The sequence below is a fragment of the Saimiri boliviensis genome, chromosome X, assembly GCF_048565385.1.
Source record: "Saimiri boliviensis isolate mSaiBol1 chromosome X, mSaiBol1.pri, whole genome shotgun sequence".
NCBI classification, from domain to species: Eukaryota; Metazoa; Chordata; class Mammalia; order Primates; family Cebidae; genus Saimiri; species Saimiri boliviensis.
This window is the reverse complement of record NC_133470.1, coordinates 18,815,303-18,838,095: the sequence shown is the minus strand read 5'-3', so window position 1 is coordinate 18,838,095 and position 22,793 is coordinate 18,815,303. Positions and strand designations below refer to the sequence as shown.

The window sequence follows — 22,793 nt, the reverse complement described above, 5'->3', positions numbered from 1 at the left end:
TAATCCTCAACTACGTAGATTATTTGTTTTTTTGAGATGGAGTCTCACTCCGTTGCCCAGGCTGGAGTGAAGTGGCACAATCTTGGCTCACTGCAACCTCCAACACCTCAGATTCAAGCAATTCTCCTGTCTCAGCCTCCTGAGGTAGTTGGGATTACAGGTGCCCGCCACCACACCTGGCTAATTTTCTATTTTTAGTAGAGATGAGGTTTCTCCATGTTGGTCAGGTTGGTCTCAAACTCCTGACCTCAGGTGATCCACCCACCTTGGCCTCCCAAAGTACTTGGATTACAGGCGTGAGCTACTGTGCCCGGCCGATTATTTCTTTGTTGATGGCCACATGAAAGGGTACTGTTACTAAGGTGCCTGTTCAAGGCAGTCTAGGTAATACATTTGCCTCTAGTACGTGGTAACATTAATTTGAGTTGAGACCCTAAAAAGGAAGGAAGGAAACAAAAGAAGCCCACTGAACTTGCTCTCTTATTTGACAAAGGATATCTCTACCATAGTGACCATCTTTGGTTTTAGTTTGACTATTTCACACAATATGCCCCCATCTCCGCCTCCCAGAATGAGTACATCTTTGCCAGTGTAATCTTCTTTGCCGCTGCCCATGATGGCCCGGGTATATGCCAAATCACTCTCTGCCAAATCTAGGGAAGAGAAACAGAAATCCAAATGCTGAGTCTACCTAAACACACAAACCACTTGGCCTTACCACACTAGAAAGTGCTGGGATCTAGCCCAAAATGTAAATTTTTCAATCTTTAAAAACTGTGAACAATATATAAGCTTTTTTTTCCCATTGAGGACTTTTTCCATCAATGCTCATCATTTGACACCTAATATAAATGGACATTAGTCAGTGGGAAGAAAATCCAGCCTTGGAAATGTGCCAATATACTGAATAATTAAAAGCAATTACATCTCTATAAATGTAATAATGATGTCTGTGAGCTACTTCAAAATAATATGAGATGGACAAAGTGGACTGGGGTTTAGGTAAAAGAAGACTGGCTAGGAGCTGATAATTATTCACGCTCAATGGTGAGTACATGTGGGTTCATCACTCTACTTAGGTTTGAATTTTTCTGGGGGAAAAAAAAAAGTTTTTTTGTTTTCTGGGTTTTTTTTTTTAGATGGAGTCTTGCTCTGTCACCAAACTGGAGTGCAGTGGCGGGATCTCTGCTCACTACAACCTCCAACTCCTGGGTTCAAGCAATTCCCCTGCCTCAGCCTCCTGAGTAGCTGGGACTACTGGTGCGCACCACCACACCCAGCTAATTTTTTATATTTTAGTAGAGACGGGGTTCCACCATGTTAGCCAGGATGGTCTCGATCTCCTGCTTGTGATCCTCCTGCCTCAGCTTCCGAAAGTGTTGGGATTACAGATGTGAGTGACTGTGCCCAGCTAGTTTTTGTTTTTTAAATAAACAAATGCATTTTCTTTTGAAATACAATCCCAATACTCATCACTAAGGAAGCTATGACAAGACAAAGTTTATCTGAAAGCCCAGACAATCACCAGGTTAATATGACATAAATGTCCATCTCAAAAGCCAGCAGTGTCAAAAACAAACTTGAACAAATCCACAACAGCAGTAACTGTCAGGAAAACACCATCATGCAACACGTCACCACTCTGTCAAGCAATCGGGGCAGGGATGGAATACTTACTAACATCCCCACTGAGGATGAGAATATTTCCAAACTGTTTTGAGTGTAGAATTTTTATATTTTGATAAGGTGAATCTTCATCATACACCACTTCATCTATGTCATATTCAACCAGGCGCCCATCAGCGGTGGGCCAATATCTGTCGATGGCTCCTCCTCGAACTATGGGTGGTAATCTAGAAAAAGAGAAAACCAGAAATATACCTTACTAGAACACTGCCTTGTGAGTGGACCTGGGATGAAGAGTGTGCAAAAGAAAGCCACATGACTGCAGATTCTTGACAAGCACAAAACAAATCCAAAGCTTGGACTTTTAATTTTATATCATCGCGGCCACCACCAAATGTTGACAACTATTGTACGGTTTACTTTTTTAAAAATCCTGTCATGCTTCAGATTTTCTCTAATAAAAAGCTGAAGGAGAAGATGGTCACTGCACACTTCATACTTCAAATGCTCCAGCAGTATCTGTCTCTTACGACTATCTACATAACCACATTCACACAAGTTCACACAGGTATGATATGGTTATCTAGTACAGAGTCCATCTTCAAATGTCCCCTGTTATCCCAGTTATGTCCTTTATAGATCTTCTGCTCTTGAATAAAGGCTCATACACTGCATTTCCCTTTTTTTTTTCCTTTTTTATCCTCATGTAACGTAGAATTTTTTTTTCCTAGTACGTTTCATGACGTTGGTATCTCAAAGTACAGATCAGGTATTCTGGAGAAAAATGACTTATGTGGGTTTACCTGATAATCTCTCACCCTTCATGGTTAGAGTCAGGTTGACATACGTTACACAGGTATCACATCAGGAACACAGATGTGTACTTGTCCTATTATTAGTGATGCTAAGTCTGTGATCACTTGGTTAAAGTGGTATTCACAGGATCTCGTCATTTGCAAAGGTATCTTTTCACCCTTTAAAATTACTAAGCAGACTGTGGGGTGGTCCTCCAAAACTAGGTAAAAATCCTGACCCCCCCCAACAAACTTTTACCAGTGGCTTTAGCACCTAGAAAATTGTGGCCTGATCTAGTTACTACTGGAGTAGGTGTAAAATGATGATTTTCTCATTCATTCTTTTGTAAACACCGAGTATTTTTGACAGGATGAATGTACTAGAAGATACCAGCAGAGGACACTAAATGACAGGGAAAAAAAAGACCCGGAAAAGGGGCTTGGCAAATCTAACCTAAACACAAAGAAAATGAGAACTCACTGCATATATAACATAACCATGTGAGTCATGTGCTCTCAAACATAGTAGTGTTCAACATTAAAACAGCATGAAGTACAGCTGTAGACACCTAGAATGCTGGGATATGCAGCCTGACTTAACAATCTTAGGAGTCTTTCCCTTCCCTGCTCATCAGCTTCCAAGAGTACAGTCTTAACCTGTTACAAGTTAACAAGGCTTTCTATGAGGAAATACTAATATCTATAAAAAACACTAAGATTGAAAAGGCACACTCCCATAAATTCATGTAATCCTAACAACTCCTGATTTAACCACTTCTTCACCTTCCACGTTAACAAATTCATCTTTCAGACTGTGAGGAATTCCAGAGGGTTTTTAAGTTGTAAAATGTGAAGCACCAATCAGGACAACCCCTAGAGAGCAGACAAACAGGACTTGGAGGAAGCCTTTTCCACCCCTGGCTGACGGTGAAGAGTGAGGTGAGAGTGAGCCAGCCAGGGCACTGGACGAAGGCGATGAAGTCACTCACTTCCAGGGGAGGAAGACTACCCTCTGCCTGACAGCCAGTCAGCTATAGGCAATTACCGCGCTACAGACAAACCCACTGAAAATAAACTGTTCCTTGGCTAAGGTAAAGTTGTGTCAATAGTGCCTTGGTTAAGGTGAAGAGTTATTTTCTACATTGGAATATTATGGTTTTTAAAGACTGGCAAAGAAAGAAGGATTTTAACAGGATGTGAAAGCCATTACCTTGATGAGGTGCTCAACCTAGCATTAAAGTGCATCTCCCTATAATGGGCTACCAGGAGGTATTATGGAGCCCCTACCAAACTCCTTTCAACCTTCACTGCTGAAAACTGAAACTGGATTACAGGCAGTGCTCGACTTACGACCACGGTCGGAACTGCGTGACGGCCGTAACACAATTTGGTCGTAAGTTGAGTAGGCTACATGTACAGTTGAAATGGTGCACACGGAGATGGTAGTGCTGCCAGAAGCTGGTCTGCACTGTCGTACGCCCAGCTGGGCAACGTTTGCGCTGCCAGATGCGGAGCAGTCGTGGCTAGCAACTGTGGTCATAAAGTCGAATGGTCGTACGTTGCATAGGTCGTAAGTCGATCAATACCTGTATACCAATTCAGGTAGATTATAGCCCAGGCCTCAGGTATACTGTGTAAATTGCAAGAATCTTTTAAAATGAAAGTTAATTTATGTGATCTTGTTTTCTTATTCCTTTTCATTTGAAAGTAGAAAAAAAATAAATTCAAGTACATCCCACAGCTTCTTAGTCAAAAATTCAGATTTCACTCATCAGTCAAAGGGGAATAATTTCAGATCATGTTACTGGGTTATTTGTTAATGATTTAATCTCTAACATTTCACCTCTGATCTTCATTCTCCAAATTAAAATTTAAAAGTATAGCAATCCTTGTCCTCTTGAGACCAATAGCAAAGGTATCCCCAGTTTCTAGCTCTCTTCAACCTTATTTTATGAAAAGATAATTAAAACTGCGACAAGCATAAGCAACGTATTTTGAAGATTTAAAGCTTAACTCCACTCTGACTTAGAAAATTCCTATACCGAAAAAAGAAAACAATCAAACTTCTCATGATGAAGCCCATAAACGTATTCTGTTTACTCACTCCTAGAGGTAACTAATAAAAATCAGACCATATTTTGATGTGGACCAATTCATTATCATCAAGCTAAGCCTGTGACAGTGGGGAACCTCTTCATTGCAAATGGGTGCAGATAAGGAAAACCCTGCAAACAGGAAAAGATGAAAGAAATGTCCAAAAAGTGGTGTGGGTATACAGATGTGGATGTGTTTTTAAAGGAAGGTGAAAGGTAAGAGACATGGCTGGGGACCCTCAACTGAGCCTGGATGAGATAAGAGTCTGAGTCCTCTAACAGATCTCAAAGTAGACAAGTTCTGTACTGGGTCCTCTTCATTTTCAGTTTCCTGCTTTCCTCTCTAACTACAGGTTACAATTACCTAGTTATCTTACAATATCTTATCTTACAATAACAATTACCTAGTTATCTTACATCTGCTCTGGAGCTTTCTTATGGGCTGATCAAACTTAGCATGGTGAATAATTAAGTACTTAAAGATCTTAACACTTGCCAGTAAGAATTCCCTCTTCTGAAGAAACCTCTATTCCAATTGGTCATCAGTGAGCAAGTCCCTCTGTGTCTGTCTCTGCAACTATGAGGTTAATTTTATGAGCAAGGGACAAGCCTTCTATGCCTTAAAACCTGATGAGCCACCAAGGCAGGGTAAGAGTAAACTGTCCTGCAGTTACATGCTGTGTATCCAAAGCACATCTTAATTCCCATGATGAACTAGACCCTAGTTCCTTCCCACAAATGTCAAAACTGCATTCTTTTAAAATCTGACGCCACTGGCAAACGTTTTAACGCTGTCCAACAGAAATTTTGATGATAAAAACGTTCTGTAGTTGTACCGTCCAACATGGTACAACTACTACCTATTGTGACTAAGGAACTGAATTGTGTATTTTAATTAACTTTAGCCATTTGAGGCTAGTGCCCACCTCACTGGATAAGGAGAGCTTCATTTCCCTCATGATCACTTGAAAATAACTTGCCTATGGCAGCTTAAGGTTGGTGGTCTATCAGTTCTTACTATCTTGGAAAGCTTTCCTCTTCGAAAGCCTTGAGGCAAATTTTCTTATCACCCTATCCTGTCAGAAGTCTCCTAAAATTGCTTAACTTTACTCTGGGGACTAAAACCTGAAGCAGAAAAAGTGACTTTTTCTCTTTCCTGGAAGGGTTGAGGTCAGGAGTTTTTTAGCTCCCTTTGATGAGGTGGCAGCTCTACCTGGATGTCCACTCTATGTAGTTCCAACTCCTTTGAGTTGGTCCATATATCCTTTCTGCCTTAGTTTCATTTTACCCAGCATTTGTGTGTGTGCACCCATACACATGTGTGTTCATATACTGGTTTCGGTGTGAGGGGTCCAGCAGTTCGGTTCACCATGTTGCCAGAAGCAGGTGCTGATTTTGATCTTTTCCATATCTTAAGCAGACACTACCGAGGACAACACTGCCTTTCTGATTTATTTATTTATTTATTTATTTTTGGAGACAGTCTCGCTGTGTCACCCTGGCCAGAGTATAGTGGTGTAGTCTCGGCTCACTGCAACCTCTGCCTCCTGGGTTCAAGCCATTCTCATGCCTCAACCTCCCAAGTAGCTGGAATTACAGGCATGTGCGACCACGCCTGGCTAATTTTTGTATATTTAGTAAAGATGATGTTCCGCCATGCTGGCCAGGCTGGTTTCGAACTCCTGACCTCAAGTGATCCACCCACCTCAGCCTCCCAAAGTGCCAGGATTACAGGCGTGAGTCACTACGCCCAGCCACCTCTGATTGTTTTAACTGATTAAATATAAAAGGACATTCAAGAGTGGACTCACCGTTTCACCCGTCCAGTACTATCCTGACTCAATTCTTTCATTCTTTCTTCTACTTTGTTCAAAATCTACAATTAAAAGAAAAATCAACGGAATTGACTGATTGTAGAATAAGCTTCATGGAACAGCTAAATTACAGACCCAACAACTGAGGCCGTGTTGACAGAGCTGTACAATACTGACCTGTCCCTCCTCCTACCCTCCAGGAGCCCGTAGGCCTGGCCCAATCCACCTTCCCATATCAACTATCCCTCTTCATGTTGCTGACCTAACCTTAGCATAAGTTAGCAACAAAATAATATGGAAGAGGAAGGCTAAAGGGTACTGCAACTATAAAATCCTGGTTAAAGGTTTTCTATTCCCTGCAGTGAAAAGTAAGATTACTCATACATACTCAGGCAGTTAAAAGGGAACACTGACACCAGGTTCCTAAAAATAACTAAACAACTACTTCTATTCTGAAATCACTTCTGTGGAGGGAGGAAAGTTTAAAATTAAGTTAACTGGAAAGTAAGCAATGAAGAGAAAATCATTGTAATAGTAAGCTAAGCAGATATTATGATCCTTAAACACTGAGTAAATCAAAGTGAAAAACCAACACTGTCGATCTCTTCTTTGCCTTGTGCGTCACCGTCGTAACTCTGAAGGTCCAGCAACACCAATCCATGTGGGTAAATTCTCAAATTGGCAAAGCTACAAAGGAAAATATAATTTTATGGTTAAGAATCATATCAGTGCATTCCCCCTCCCCACCAAAAAAAACAAAAAACAGATGTCACCCAATTAAGAGAAAAGACCACTGCTCTTTATTTCCCTAGAAGTATAGAGTTAACCTTCTTACTTTCTTACTAGGGCTTCTTCTTGGGGGGAGAAGCTACCAATCATTTGTGGAAGATTTAGAGGACATTACCAAATGCTAAGGTTTTCAAAACTGGTTCCTGGGCCCAGAAAGTGATTCAGTAGTTCTGTGAATCTAATTTTCTAGGTAATTTTACCGGGTTTAGTAACTACTGCAGTTAGAGGAAAGGAGTATGGAGAAGGATAAACTGGTTTCTCTCAATTAACCTTCAGAGTTCAAACCAGACCCATTTTTTCCTAACTGCAGGCTAGTGGTAGTAAATTAATTTAGTAGGCACTCTGCAAAATCCAGACCAACTGCCTGCAAACCTAATCCATCCCACAGTATGTTTTTGTAAAGCCTACAGGCTAAGTAAGAGTGGTTTACATTTTTAAACAGTTTTTTTAAAAATGTGACAGCAACCTTTACACAGATCTTTACAGAAAGTGTTCTGACCAGCCCTTTATTTTTAAATTGAAATAAACATATTTTAGTGTATCACATGCACTAAGATGTATTCGATAAACTTTTGCTTCAGTTATATGCATGTATTTGATTTTTTTTTTTTTTTTTTTTTTTTGAGACAGAGGCTTGCTCTGTCTTGCCCAGACTGCAGTGCAGTGACATGATCTTGGCTCACTGCAGCCTCCACCTCCTGGGTTCAAGCGATTCTCCTTTCTCGGCCTCCCGAGCAGCTGGGACCACAGGCATGTGTCACCACAGTTAATTTTGTACTTTTAGTAGAGACGGGGTTTCACCATGTTGGCCAGGCTGGTCTCAAACTCCTGACCTCTGGTGATCCGCCTGCCTCCACATTCCAAAGTACTAGGATTACAGGCGTGAGTCACTGCATCCAGCCTATGCATGTATTTGTACTGCATTTACACAGACATGTATTTCCAGGGTTATGATTACCTCCTCCTATAAATAGGTAAAGAAATGTTTGAAAACTACTATATTCAAAGATGAATTCTGTTCAGAGAATACAGACAGTATGCTTGGATTAAAAAATAAAACTAAAAATAACAAGCTAGACATGGTGGCACACACCTGTAGTTCCAACTACTTGGGAAGATGAGGCAGGAGGATTCCTTAAGCCTGGGAGTTTGAGGCTGCAGTGAGCCATTATCGCACCACTGCACTCCAGGCCTAGGTGACAGAGTGAGACTCTGTCTCCATAAAATATAAAAGTCACAAAACTAGTTAATTGTTCACCTTCAGCCTTTAAGTGACCTCAAAAATCAAGTACATGCCCAGTCTACACAAATTCTTCTAAACCAGAATGAGAGGATCATCTTTCCTTTCCCCTCCTTTACCAGCAGCAGAGAGGAGATAGGGAAGAAATGACAGAGAAATAACATCCCCTTTATCCACTTGGGTGGTTCTAGCATGAACACAGAGAATGCTGGAAGGCAGAGTCAAGGATTAACGTGCTCTTAGGGATAAAACCAGAAATAGAGGAGGAAAAATGTGCTGGGGTGAAAATAGAGAAGCTAAATAAAGGTGGCTCACAGGTCCTTCCCTCAAGCCCATGTGTGGGTAGGAGAGGTGAGGTTTCAGGACAGGCACCTTGGGGTGAGTACCAGTTTACCAAATGACTGAGGAAGACCAATGGAGAAAACTTTTAAAAACTAAGCTGGCTAGGCACGGTGGCTCACGCCTGTAATCCCAACACTTTGGGAGGCTGAGGCGGGTGGATGGTTTGAGCCTAGGAGTTTGAGACCAGCCTGGGCAACATCGTGAAACCTCGTTTCTATTAAAAACACAAAAATTAGCTAGATGTGGTGGTGCATGCCTGTAACGCCAGTTACTCAGAAGGCCAAGGCAGGAGAATTGCTTGAACCCGGGGGGCAGAGGTTGCAATGAGCCAAGATTGCGCCACTGCACTCTAGCCTGGGAATCAGAGCAAGACTTGGTCTCAAAAACAACAAAAACGTAAGCATGTTCATTTGGTGGAGTTTTTTCTTTTTGTTTATTGCTTTTCAAAGCAGTTTCCAAACAGCTCTTGTCACTCAAAAAAACCTTTCTGGGAAGAATTCTATGTCTTCTGTACAACTGGAATTAGTGTCTATGGTAGAAACTTCAATAATTGTCATAGAGAAGTAGGCAGGGCCCAGCTGCAAAGGCCTTTAGGAGATGATAAGAAGTGCAATTTTTCACCTGGGACTGGCTGGGAGCCTGCCACCGAAGGTTGTGGAGTGATGAGTTCCAATTTGCTGTGGTCCCCAAAGGGTGGACCACACAGTAAGAACAGTGAGAGGCGGCAGGTACAGGGAAGGTATAGAAAGTTAAAAGTTCCTCTTCAAAGTTTCCCTTCTTGTTAAAGAATAACAATAAATGTTAGAAATAATAAGTTTCTGGCCGGGCGCGGTGGCTCAAGCCTGTAATCCCAGCACTTTGGGAGGCCGAGGCGGGTGGATCACAAGGTCGAGAGATCGAGACCATCCTGGTCAACATGGTGAAACCCCGTCTCTACTAAAAATACAAAAAAATTAGCTGGGCATGGTGGCACGTGCCTGTAATCCCAGCTACTCAGGAGGCTGAGGCAGGAGAATTTCCTGAGCCCAGGAGGCGGAGGTTGCGGTGAGCCGAGATCGCGCCATTGCACTCCAGCCTGGGTAACAAGAGCGAAACTCCGTCTCAAAAAAAAAAAAAAAAAAAAAAAAAAAAGAAATAATAAGTTTCTTTCAAATACTTTCTTCAAAGTCTCTTGCTTTCTTGCTTTTTGCTAATAACTCTTTGCTAAGCCCTATCATATGTAGCTGTCAGACATAAAAGAATAAGTACATTCTATGTCCTTGTACTTTAACCAAGATATTTGTGCGAGACAGGCTCACAAACACATGGTACATTCTATGTCCTTGTACTTTAATATTTGTGCTAGACGTGCTCACAGGCATCTCCCAGCTCGCAGCCTACGCCCTTTCCTTATTTAGGAAGGTTATTCCTTTTCTAAGTCCTTTTGCAAGCAACTTTTTCTTTTCCTTTGTTCTCCATTGCCTTTACCTATTTAGAAAAGTTTTAAGCTGTTAGCCAATGAGGTTCAATTTTGATTGTGAAGTCTGGTTCCAACCAACAGACAGCAGACACAGCAGTAAAGATCCAATGCGTAAAAAATAAATATGCTTGCCTTTCCTTTGTTTATTGTGCTTTTGTAGCAAGATAGCTGATGAACAGCATCCTTTCTGCAGAAAGTAAAATTGCCTTGCTGAGAAAACTTTTTGTCTGAATGCTAATTTTTCCTTGCAGTACCTAGCAATAAGCATTGTGTCTCTAACAGAGGGGCTGAGTGTAATCCTGCAAGAGTCAGAAGGCTCTAGGACAGCTGCAGCCTCTGCTTCCAGGAAACCATCCATCAACTGGGTCAGACCAGGGCAGAGAAGGATACAGGAGAGAGGAGGGTTTGGTGGTAGTGCTCATATGGGTCACCCCTGAGGAAGAAATCATCATCTTAGATACAACTGAGATATCTTCTAAACACACAGGGAGGTTTGTTACACAGAAATACAAGTCTGGGCTTGGGGAAGAAGGCGTAAGGATGTCTTTGAGAGTTATCAAGATAGAGAACAGCAATTAATGCAAGAGTTGGGCCATGGAGACTTATAGAGAGAATAATGGAAGGGGTAGCGAGCTCGAAAAGTACAGGTTTCCATCATCTCACAGCACTACCCTCTAGGTCTCTGGAACATCATGGAGGTTGCTACTTTTTCCTTTAGTAGAGAAACAAAGGAAGAGAAAGTGGGACATTAAGGAAGCCAGTGGAATTCTAGTACTGGGTAGCCACTGAGGTAATAGAATAAAAGACATTGAAAATACCCCATCCTGGAGCTCATGTTTTTATTTATTTTAGTTTTTATTTTTATAGGTTATTTGGGGAATCGGTGGTGTTTGGTTACATGAGCAAATTCTTTAGTGGTGATCCGTGAGATTTTAGTGCACCCATCACCTAAGCACTATACACTGCACCCTATTACTTTTTTTAATTAATAGTACAAATTACTAAGAATATTAACTAGTAGCTTTACATACTAAGCCAGTCCAGTTATAATACAAACCAAGATTTAAGAAAATACCAAGAGCTCAACACACTTGTTTCTTATCAGTCATTTCTTAGTTTAGGTTTTCCTCTGCATTTTACCATGGTCTGTCGTAGCTGATAATCAGTCATAATAGTGCTACTGAAAGTGTGGTCAGCTGTCCAGCAGCATCAGCATCCCCTGGGAGCTTCCTGGAAATGTAATCTTTCCCTGCCTCAGATCCACTTACTGTATCAGAAACTCTTGCAGTAGGGGCCCAAGAACCTGTGTCTTAACCAAGTCTGAATCATTGCCTGCCACTGCAAACTGCTTATGCCACCAGGGGTTCTTGGTCCTGGTCAAATAGAACCACTGGGGCTTTGGAAAAATCCAAATGTCCAGGCCCTGGGGTCTCAATTTCTGGGGAAAATACCTGGGCATGAGTGTTTCACGAAAGCTCTCCAGAAACAGAGTAGAGAAAGGACTTGGGCTCCCCTCACCCCAATAACACATTTATTTCCAGAAATACCAGGCTCTAGGAGCCAGGAAGATGGCAAAGCACTGCTTGAGGCTCTGTGCGGGCTGCCCCTGGGGCCCTGCAGTGCTCCTGCTGGCCAGCCTAGCACAGACACCCGCAGCCTGCACCCACCCTACTTCAACCCAAGCAAGGGCACCTGCAGCTCAGCATCCTGCAGCAAGGAGGCCCTGGTATGTCCCCTACAGGGCTTATGCTGCAAACTAGTGGGGACCCACAGGTGGCAGGCACCCCAACCAATCCAACCATCTGGACCCCATCCCATCTGATATCCATCCCCACCCACTCTGATATCCCTGCTGACAGAGAGACCTGGGAAACACTAAGATAAGCAGCATCCTATGGTAAAAATCTTACTCCAGGGACTTAAGAGGCTGAGTTCCACCATAAACTTTTTACTCGAGGGAGTTGACCTACCGTTTGCCATGAGCCCAGTGAGCGACCCTGCCCCTGTCTGCTCCTGTCTTACTATTACACTAAAGTCCCCACCAAGAACAGGGCTCACCGACCACTTCAGGGTGCATACATTAGCAGGAAGCCTCAAATTCCCCGGGTGCGGACCTGTAATGACACTCACCTACCTCATGAATTATTCCTGTTACTCCCTTCAGAACATTACCTGTGGCTACCCTTGGAGGAGTCAGCCACAGAACTTTTCCTGGGCTGTCTCCCTTATGCCCACTCTGGGCGTTAAGTCTTAACAAAACACTTGTCTGGGAAACATGCTTAGCCTCCTGTCAATCTCTATATACATGAGACCTTAAGAACCTGTAGTCGGTAACACTCCCAGGAGATTCTGATGTGCAGCTAGGGTTGAGAAGCACCAAGTCCCAGCCTCATCCTGAAAGATGTCAAAGGAGAAATAAAAATGCCAGACACCACCCCCATCCCCCACTCTGTCACGTCTCTGCTCATAAGTAACCAGATGTGAAGAACAGCACTGGAGACTGCTCACCTGCCATTCTTGTTTGTGTAGGTTGCTAAATAGCCATGGTCCTGCCAGGTGTGCACTGACTCTGCCATCCCCTGCTCCTGGAAAATGGACTGGAGGCCTTTTAGAATTGTCTCACCATCAGCTGGAGAACAAGGGGAAGAAGGCAAAATGGTCAGGAAGAAAGGTTCAGAAACAAAGACAAGGAGGCACAGTTTGAGGACTGAGCCTTATTAAAAACAAACAAACAAAAAACCTCAACAAAGTTGTCAGTGTCACTTATCCCTTGTCATGAGCTATAAACATTCTCCACCCTGCAAGGAGAGTCGATGCAGACCACCAGGTTACATGATGGTAAGAAGACAAAAACCGATCACAAATAGCTGTGCCAAGGATGTAGACATATTCAGCCTAGAGACAGTATAACAAAATATTCAAACTAAGCAGAAATTAAAGAAATGCAAATAAACGCAAGTACAACAAATGAGATTCCAGTTTAGGTTAAATAAATTAGTGAGGACACAAGGTACTAACTAGAAAGGGGATACCTGTCCACTGCTGACAAGCTTTTTTTTTTCATATTTTTACAAAAAGGATGTACTTTTTTGTTGTTTGTTTTTGTTTTTTGAGACAGAGTCTCGCTTTGTCGTCAGGCACCAGGCTGGAGTGCAGTAGCACGATCTTGGCTCACTGCTACCTCCGCCTCCCGGATTCAAGCAATTCTCCTGCCTAAGCCTCCCAAGTAGCTGGGACTACAGGGACGCAACACCATGCCCAGCTAATTTTTGTATTTTTTTTTAGTAGAGACAGGGTTTCACCATGTTGGCCAGGATGGTCTCAATCTCTTGACCTCGTGATTCACCCACCTCAGCCTGCCAAAGTGCTGGGATTACAGGCGTGAGCCACCGTGCCCAGCCAAGGATGTGCTTTTATAACTGGAAAAAAATACCCAACAGTAATGCCCAGTGCTCAGTAACATAGTTCTAAATGGTAGAAACTGGACAATAATTCCATATGGAACAATCTGCTGGCATGTCAGTCTCCCCACCCCACCCCCATGGTGCCAGAAGCCAATCCTACTATCTCCCATCCTGCCCACTGTCCTACTCCCAAAAGTACCATCAGTGTTCCCGGGTAGAACTAAGGTCAACCTTACAGAAAGTATATTAATCTCTGCAGGTTCACTTGAAGCCAGGATCTTCAAGAACATCCAACATTACAATACTTAGAAAAAGGGGTAGGCAGGGCGCAGTGGCTCAAGCCTGTAATCCCAGCACTTTGGGAGGCTGAGGAGGGTGGATCACGAGGTCAAAAGATCGAGACCATCCTGGTCAACATGGTGAAACCCCGTCTCTACTCAAAATACAAAAAATTAGCTGGGCATGGTGGCGTGTGCCTGTAATCCCAGCTACTCAGGAGACTGAGGCAGGAGAATTGCCAGAACCCAGGAGGCGGAGGTTGTGGTGAGCCGAGATTGTGCCATTGCACTCCAGCCTGGGTAACAAGAGTGAAACTCTGTCTCGAAAGAAAGAAAAAGAAAAAGGGGTAAATGTAATTTGTTCTTCTGTAGTTCCATCTACAAAGCAGGCATTCCTTAATAAAGGTAAAACAAAGAACTAAGATATAACAAGAGGAATTACTTTTTTTTTTTTTTTTAAGATAGAGTCTCGGTCTGTCACCAGGCTGGAGTGCAGTGGTTGCTCACTGCAACCTCCACCTCCCAGGTTCAAACGATTCTCCTGCCTCAGCCTCTAGACGCACACACCACCACACCCGGCTCATCTTTGTATTTTTAGTAGACGGGGTTTCACCATGTTGGCCAGGTTGGACACAATCTCCTGACCTCATGAGCCGCCTGCCTCGGCCTCCCAAAGTGCTGAGATTTCAGACGTGAGCCACCGTGCCCAGCCGAGAAATTACTCTTCACCGTCCCACCAGCCCTGTGAAGGCTGGCTCCTGTGAGGGGAAAAATAGCCTGTAAAAAGTATCAAAATGAAGCATCTCTGTGACCTGAATAGATGTAAAAGAAAAAGCAAGCAGTCACAGATGATTGCAGTGTGGTTTGCCAGGAAAATTACATTAGAATTCCTGCCATAAACTAAGTAGTGCCGAAATTAGAACTGGGAAGTTAAGGATTTTTTCACTATGCATAAAGACTCTATCTCTAGTGACTCAGAACTGTGTTCCCAAGACCACTGAATGAAGGCTACAAATGGGGAGTTTAGAAGCCAAATTGGACAGATATGTCTTATTCTGGCCTGCACAGGCTTTTTTAATTTTTTGAGACAGATGTCTCTCTGTCACCCAGGCTGAAGTGCAGTGGCATGATCTCGACTCACTGCAACCTCTGCCTCCCTGGCTCAAGTGATCCTCTTGCTTCAGCCTCCGAAGTAGTTGGGACTACAGGTGCGAACCACCACGCCCAACTAATTTTTGTACTTCTTTTGTAGAGACAGGGTTTTACCATGTTGCCCAGGCTGGTCTCAAACTCCTGAGCTCAAGTGATCCACCTGCCTCAGCCTCCCAAAATGATGGGATTACAGGTATGAGCCACCACACCCAACCCCTGCACAGATTTTTTAAAAGTGTAAATTAGAGCTGGGCATAGGGGCTCACACCTGTAATCCCAGCACTTTGGGAGGCCAAGGCAGGAGGATCAAGAGGTTTGGAGTTCAAGACCAGCCTGGCCAACATGGTGAAACCCCCATCTCTACTAAAAATACAAAAATTAGCTGGGCGTGGTGGCATGTGTCTGTTATCCCAGCTACTCAGGAGGCTGAGTCAAGCAAATTACTTGAACCTGGGAGGCAGAGGTTGCAGCGAGTCCAGATCATGCCATTGCACTCCAGCCTGGGCGACAAAGACTCCACCTCAAAAAAAAATAAAAAGTATAAATTAGCTGCCATTTAAAAATCAGAAGATTTCACTCTCTGCCACTGTAGTGGCTATAATGGTGGCACCAAAAAGATATACCCACATCCTAATCTCTAGAACCTGGGGATGTGACTTTCTTTGGAAAAGGGCCTTTGTAGATGTAATTAAGTAAAGGATCTCAAGATGAAAGCATCTGGATTATCCAGGTACCCACACCCTAAACCCAAGGACAAGTGCCCTTCCAAGAGAAGAGAAGATACGGGGAGAAGAGAAGAGAAGGGGAGAAAAGGGAGCAGGTGACATAAGACGGAGGCCGAGATTAGAGTGATTAAGAGCCACACGCCAAGTCCAGCACAGCCAGAAGTGCACCAAAAGCTGAAGAGACAAGGATGGATTCTCCCCTAGAGCATTCTGGGGAAGCATAGCCCTGTCACAATTTGATCTCAAACTTCTGGCCTCCAGAACGGTGAGAGAATAAATTTCTGCCATTGTTAAATATCCAATTTGCAGTACTTTGTTATAGCAGCCCTAGCAAGCTAATACGCCTACCCAAAATTTGTTTTCAACTTTAACAATGGCAAAAGGAGCCGGGTGCAGTGGCTCACACCTGTAATCCTAGCACTCTGGGAGGCTGAGGTGGGTGGATCACCTGAGGTCAAGAGTTCAAGACCAGCCTGACCTTCATGGTGAAACCCCATCTTTAAAAAAAATAAATAAAAATTGGCAAAAGGAATAGTAAAGTGGCAGTGAAAATATCATATTCAGAATTGCCAAACAGAGCAGTTGATAGTCCAACCAAAACTCACAGACAACATTTGGAACAAAACTAGATGACAGTGTAACCCTAAATCCCCAAACAGGTATAGGTCGAAACAAATGGGCCACAGCCCTGAGACCTGTGGAGTATCAGCAACTGAGAGAGAAAGAAGAGAAAAAGCAAAGGGGCTTTGGACAGCCTTAAGTACTAAAGGAACCTCTTCCAAAAGTCACCAACAGGTGTTCACCCCCAAAAAGCGGTTTCCTCCCCCTTAGAATGCAGGGTCTGGCTAGCCAAAGAGGATATAGCTGAAACCTGTGAGGACTTGGGTAGGGCTCATGTCAGGGTGGTCAAGCCCTACTGATGACCAAAATGAAAGAACCTCCAGGAAAAAGCCCCATATCAGGGAGAGACTACCAGAACAGAATCCATGACATACTCCCACGGCGCAAGCATCTATGAACACCGAGTAGTGGTGGCGCAATGAAACATTAAGCTCTCGTTTGTTCCTAGCAAAACTGTGCCTTCGGGAAAATCATTTGGCAGAAAATATTCTAGCTTGCTTTGCTATTCTGAAATTGGTTTCAGGAAATTAAAAGTGAAGGTCTAAATTGTTTTCCCAGAACTGCAGCATTAAGACTGAATTCTCACTAAAATAAAAAAATCTGATTTCAAACTTGATAAGATAAACTAACCTTGTTCAGTTTGTGTTTGTCACTGACAATGGAGGTGGCTTGAGTGTACCGAGCCAGGCAGAACTTTCCCTGAATCTGAAGAGCGATTCTGAAACTAAGCAATCTCTCCTTGCTAAACAGATGTTTTCTGTTTTGAAAGCATATAAAATAAATCATCACTCCTGGTAAACGGCCTCAAGATGGTTCTGCTGGCACATTACGAAATAGAACCCGAACCCCCATGCTGGTAAATGAACAATCTAAGCAAGGCCACCCTGCGTAAAATTGACCAGGCTGTGCAGTGAATGAGGACTCTGGCCTGGGTGAGCTGGGGTGAACTTCGTCCCTTAGGCCAAGGAAAGGGAGTGTCTTTGTCTGATCTATGCAAAGGCCCTGACTGTTGGCCAAGCCCAGTGTAAAGGCCACCCCCTTTTCTAACTGGCACAATTAGAGGAAAGGCACCACGTGGGCTAAAGAAAGCCCTCCGGCCAGGTTTCAAACAGAAGGAAAAACTACACAAGAAATCCAATTTGAAGTATTACTTGATTCCACACTATAGACTTACCCACCAAGTTCAGTAAAAACAGGCCAAGGCTGAACATGTTTTTGGAAGCTCATTTACCCACCGAGCCCTGTTCATTTGTGTGGCCGCCTGGTCCCCATGGGCATCTGAGCACGCTAGTCTTGCCAGGAAGGTGTTATGGGGACACCACCATTTTGCCCACCATCCATCTCCCTTCATTCTCACCTTCCTCCTGATTGGGGCCTCTCCCTGTCACCCAGTCCTTGGGGAAGACACTCTAGGAAGGGGAGCTAGAGATGAAGACTCTGAAGTAATCTTTTTCCAAATCAGAGGGTTTTTTTGTCTTTAAGATGAAATTTCACTCTTGTTGCCCAGGCTGCAGTGCAGTGGCGCAATCTCGGCTCTCTGCAACCTCTGCCTCCCCGGTTCAAGCAATTCTCCTGCCTCAGCCTCCCCGAGCTGGGATTACAGGCATGTGCCGCCACACCCGGCTAATTTTGTACTTTTAGTAAAGACAGGGTTTCACCATGTTGGTGAGGCTGGTCTCAAACTCCCGACCTCAGGTGATCTGCCCACCTCAGCTTCCCAAAGTGCTGGGATTACAGACGTGAGCCACTGCACCCGGCCCCAAATCAGGGTTTTAAGAGAAAACAAAGCAAAGCACGAGGTGGTTCACTTAAGTCATCTTGATCCCAGGTGCTCAATAAATGTTTTGTGGGCAAATAAAAAAGTACTTTTTTCATCATCAGTAATTTTTTCATTTTTCAGTAATAAAGAGTGAATTCATCATCCTTTATTTCTGTATCTTTGCAGAGGTTCAAGAACATCTAGATCAGTGGTTTGCAATCCTAGCTGTGCATTACAATTCACCCAGGGAGGCCAGGCATGGTGGCTCTTGTGTGTAACCCCAACACTTGAGGACAGGCGTCCCCAAACTGTGGCCCCCTGAGGCCATTTATCCGGCCCCCCACCGCACTTCAGGAAGGGGCACCTCTTTCATTGGTGGTCAGTGAGAGGAGCACAGTATGTGGCGGCCCTCCAACGGTCTGAGGGACAGTGAACTGGCCCCCTAGGTAAAAAGTTTGGGGACACCTGCTTTAGGAGGTCAATACAGGAGGATTACTTGAGCCCAGAAGGTTGAAACCAGCCTGGGCAATGTGGTAAAAATCTGTCTCTACAAAAACTACAAAAATTAGCCAGACATGGTGGTATTCCCCTATAGTCCCATCTACCCAGAAGGCTGAGATGGGAGATCACCTTAGCCTGAGAGGTGACGGCTGCAACGACCCATGATTGCACCACTGCTCTTCAGCCTGGGCAACAGTGAGACCCTGTCTCAAAAAAATAATAATCACCTGGGGAGTTTTAAAAAATTCCAATGCCATACATTAAGCCAGTTAAGTAGAAATCTGGGGGTGGGACCCAAGTATCAATATTTTCAAAAGCTCCCTGGGAAACTCCAACATGCAGCCACAGTTAAGAACCACTAACCTAAATCACCCAAAAGAAAAAAAAAAAAGAACCCCCTTACAATTTCTGTACCAGTTATACTCAAGTCACCAAAAAGTTATAGAAAATGCTCAATGAAACAGAAGGGCTGAAAAAAGTTAGAACTCTTTAGTAACTGAAGCCACGGGTAACCTGTCACATGCCCCAGAAAATACCTTGCAATTATTCCAAATTACAACCTTTATGCCTGTCTAGTATGGAACTTGTAAAAATGACAAAACTAATCAGACTTGCTCTGTCAGGGTTCCTGGACATCAGGGTCAAGGTTAACCATGTGGTTAAGAAAGACTGTCCTGTCTTTCACAAGACTTTGGCAACCCAGTCATACCCACCAAATGTCAGGAATGTCCTTGCTTGTCAATAAAGACCCCATACCCTAACTGCCCCAAGGGCAGGACAGGGGCAGTACAATCCCTTGAGAACTATTAGATGCTCTACACATGGGTAAAAATGAGCCTGAGGTCAGAATATACCCAAACTTGAGAACACAGGATACCAAGGTCCTAAGTGTCCACAAATTAGAAGAAAATGTGAACAAAGATTCAAATGGTTAAAGAGCTCATCACACTACTTTCAAGGAGACATAGTCATTCACCAATCTAGGCCACTGAGATGTTCTTCTTTGGCAGCTCTTAAAAAATTCACTTCAATGGCCAGGCAAAAACAATACATTGTAACCAGTAGATCAGTCAGCCTTCCAAAGTACTCAGAAATAGTGACCTCTCCCAAGGCAAAAGGTGTCCTTTGTCTATTGAACAACGCAATGTCCCCATTTCCAACCCACTGCCTACTTTGTGTATGTGTGTTCAACAGTAACTTAAAATGAGTCAACTGGTCCAAATTAAATACACCACTACTAAAGGAAGGGGAAGACACGAAGGGGAAAAAAAGAATTAAGACCTACACTTTACCCTCCTGCCTCATTTTCTACCAGGGAACCATTTATAGGCCCGTCTTGGAAAGCCTCATTCTTCTGACCCCGAGCATCAGCTCCAGATGGCCGAGGCCCAAATCTGTGTATCTAGCTGGAACTTGCCTTCTGTGCAACTGCTCCCAGCACTGTTCCAATCACAAGTCTCGGATCAACATCAGGCTTGTTACTTCGCTACTCTCACTGATGGTTATTACATCACCAGCCACTTCACATTCCCCATAACAGGCCCCACCAAGCCTTCCACCAGTCTCTCTACCCCACCCCAACTCACTGGCCAGGACTTTTCACTTACAGACCTAATTTGCTCATAAAGTGGAAACACTACTTTGTAGGGTTCCTGTATGGAACCCAGAATCAATGTCAGTTCCTTCCTTCCCTCGTGGTCTTGTACCGCTATTTAATCACTGATCCATATGGCATGCAGCCCCGTGTGCATAAAGGAGATCAGCTGTACTAGTCAACCTTACTAGCCCAGGGAGTCACTCTGAATCAAAATCGAACCTACTGCCCCCCACCACCGCCAAAAAAATAAAAGACATGCATGTTATATTCCTGCTCCTCCTTCAGCTTTGAGAATCTAACATACTTGTTAACAAACTAAATTCCATTAGAGGCTGCCCTAAGGAAATGTGCAATTCTCACACATCCAGAAAGACAAAAAACCTCTCTCTACTTGTGACCTTGGCTTGTGCAAAGATATATCATGGACTACCACTCAGCCATAAAAAGAAATGAAAAAGTGTTTTGCAGAAACTTGGATGGAGCTGGAGGCCATTATTCTAAGTGAAGTAACTCAAGAATGGAAAACCACATATCATACATCCTCAACTTAGAAGTGGGTGCTAAGCTATGAGGACGCAAAGACATAATAATGATATCATGGACTTTGGGAGCTACAGGGGAAGGGTGGAAAGCGGGTGTGGGATAAAAGACTACATATTGGGTACAGTGTAGACTGCTCAGGTGACAGGTGCACCAACATGTCAGAAATCATCACTAAAGAACTTACTATCCATGTAACCAAAAACAACCTGTACTCCAAAAACTATTGAAATAAAAATTTTTAATTTGTTTCTTAAAGAGTATAAGGGCCAGGTGTGGTGGCTCATGCCTGTAATCCCAGCCCTTTGGGAGGCCAAGACAGGTGGATCACTTGAGCTCAGGAGCTCGAGACCAGCCTGGCCAACATATAGTGAAACCCCGTCTCTACTAAAAACACACACACACAAAAAAAAATTAGTCAGGTATGGTGGTGAGCACCTGTAATCCCAGCTACTCCAGGAGGTTGACACAGGAGAATCACTTGAACCCAGGAGGTAGAGGTTGCAGTGAACCAAGACTGTGCTACTGCACTGCCTGGGCAACACAGCAAGCCTCTCTCACAAGAAACAAAAACAAAAACAAACTATAGGACAAAAATGGATATATTTGGGGGTTGTCAGTGCTTACCAGGTGCTTCTGCAAACAAGTATATTATAACTTATATACAACTAGATTTTTCCTGTCTTCTTGGTAAACATCTAAGGTGGCAATAATATAAAAAACCTGGCCTAGGCCGGGCACGGTGGCTCAAGCCTGTAATCCTAGCACTTTGGGAGGCCAAGGCGGGTGGATCACGAGGTCAAGAGATCGAGACCATCCTGGTCAACACGGTGAAACCCCGTCTCTACTAAAAATACAAAAAATCAGCTGGGCATGGTGGCGCATGCCTGTAATCCCAGCTACTCAGGATGCTGAGGCAGGAGAATTGCCTGAACCCAGAAGGCGGAGGTTGCAGTGAGCCGAGATCGTGCCATTGCACTCCAGCCTGGGTAACAAGAGCGAAACTCCGTCTCAAAAAAAAAAAAAAAAAAAAAAAACCTGCCCTATATCCAATTTTTTTTCTAAAATTTAATAATTTTAACTAAAAAAATCATATATTCTTGATCTCTTATTGAGATGACATTTAATTGTACCATATCGCTTCTCTGTTTGGGCTCATATGCAATCACTCACTAAGGTATACATACCTAAGGTGAGTCCCAGTGAGTCAGCTCCTTGAATAAATGCCTCCCCTTGAGTGTGGGTAGGACTCTTGACTTCCTTCTAATCAATAGAGTATGGCAAAGGTGATGAGATTTCACCCCATGGTTACGATACGATATACTCTGTTTGGCACAGTGGAGTGACAGATTTTTCTCTTGCCTTGAAAAAGCAAACAGTGATACTGTGAACTGCTAAGTGGAGGACCAGATGACTAAGGGCTGTGGGGAGTCTCTAGGACCTGAGAAAAGCCTACAACCAAGAGTCAGAAAGAATCTGGTTTCTTCAGTCTTTCAGCTGCAAGAAAGTGGATTCTGCTAATAATCTGAATGAATGTGGAAAAAGATTCTTCCCCAGCAGAGCTTCCAGATGAAAACACAGCCCAGCTTTTGCCAGGAGTACATCCTTTTGATATCCTTAGAAGTGGACCCAGCTGAGCCATTTTCAGATTATTAATCCATATAAACTATGAGATTATGTGTTAAGTGACTAAATTTGTGGCAATTTATTGTGCAGCAGTAGAAAACTAATACCTACATATGTGGTTGGTTTCTCTTCCTCCTTCACCACAAGCTGACCACCAGGCACAGGCTCAGACGCAACACACATCAGGTAAAGAGGCTGCAAGGAGTGGTCTTCTTTACCTGTCCCCACCCATCATAGACTACCAAGTGGCTGAGTGGCTGCTGTGTGTAGGCACTGTCACTAAATAGTGAGGTGGCTGGTGTCCAGCTCCCACACTGCTCTCCTAACACTCAAGTGCCTGCAGACAGTCTCAGGCCTCTGTATGAGGTATGGCTGCAAAATACAGACAGGAGCCAGGTGTCGTGGTTCACGCCTGTACTCCCAGCACTTTGGG

General features: G+C 43.7%; 1 protein-coding gene across 1 annotated transcript in view; it reads right to left on the bottom strand.

Moving 5' to 3' along the window:
* Positions 1-22,793, bottom strand: part of SMS (spermine synthase) — a 61,403-nt gene that overhangs the window by 20,328 nt on the left and 18,282 nt on the right. The window contains exons 2-6 of the mRNA XM_039475497.2: positions 12,666-12,786; positions 6,921-7,014; positions 6,325-6,389; positions 1,678-1,853; positions 499-653 (exon numbers count right to left, since the gene is read on the bottom strand). Coding sequence (XP_039331431.1) covers positions 499-653; positions 1,678-1,853; positions 6,325-6,389; positions 6,921-7,014; positions 12,666-12,786 — 611 coding nt within the window. The remainder of the gene's footprint in view (positions 1-498; positions 654-1,677; positions 1,854-6,324; positions 6,390-6,920; positions 7,015-12,665; positions 12,787-22,793) is intronic.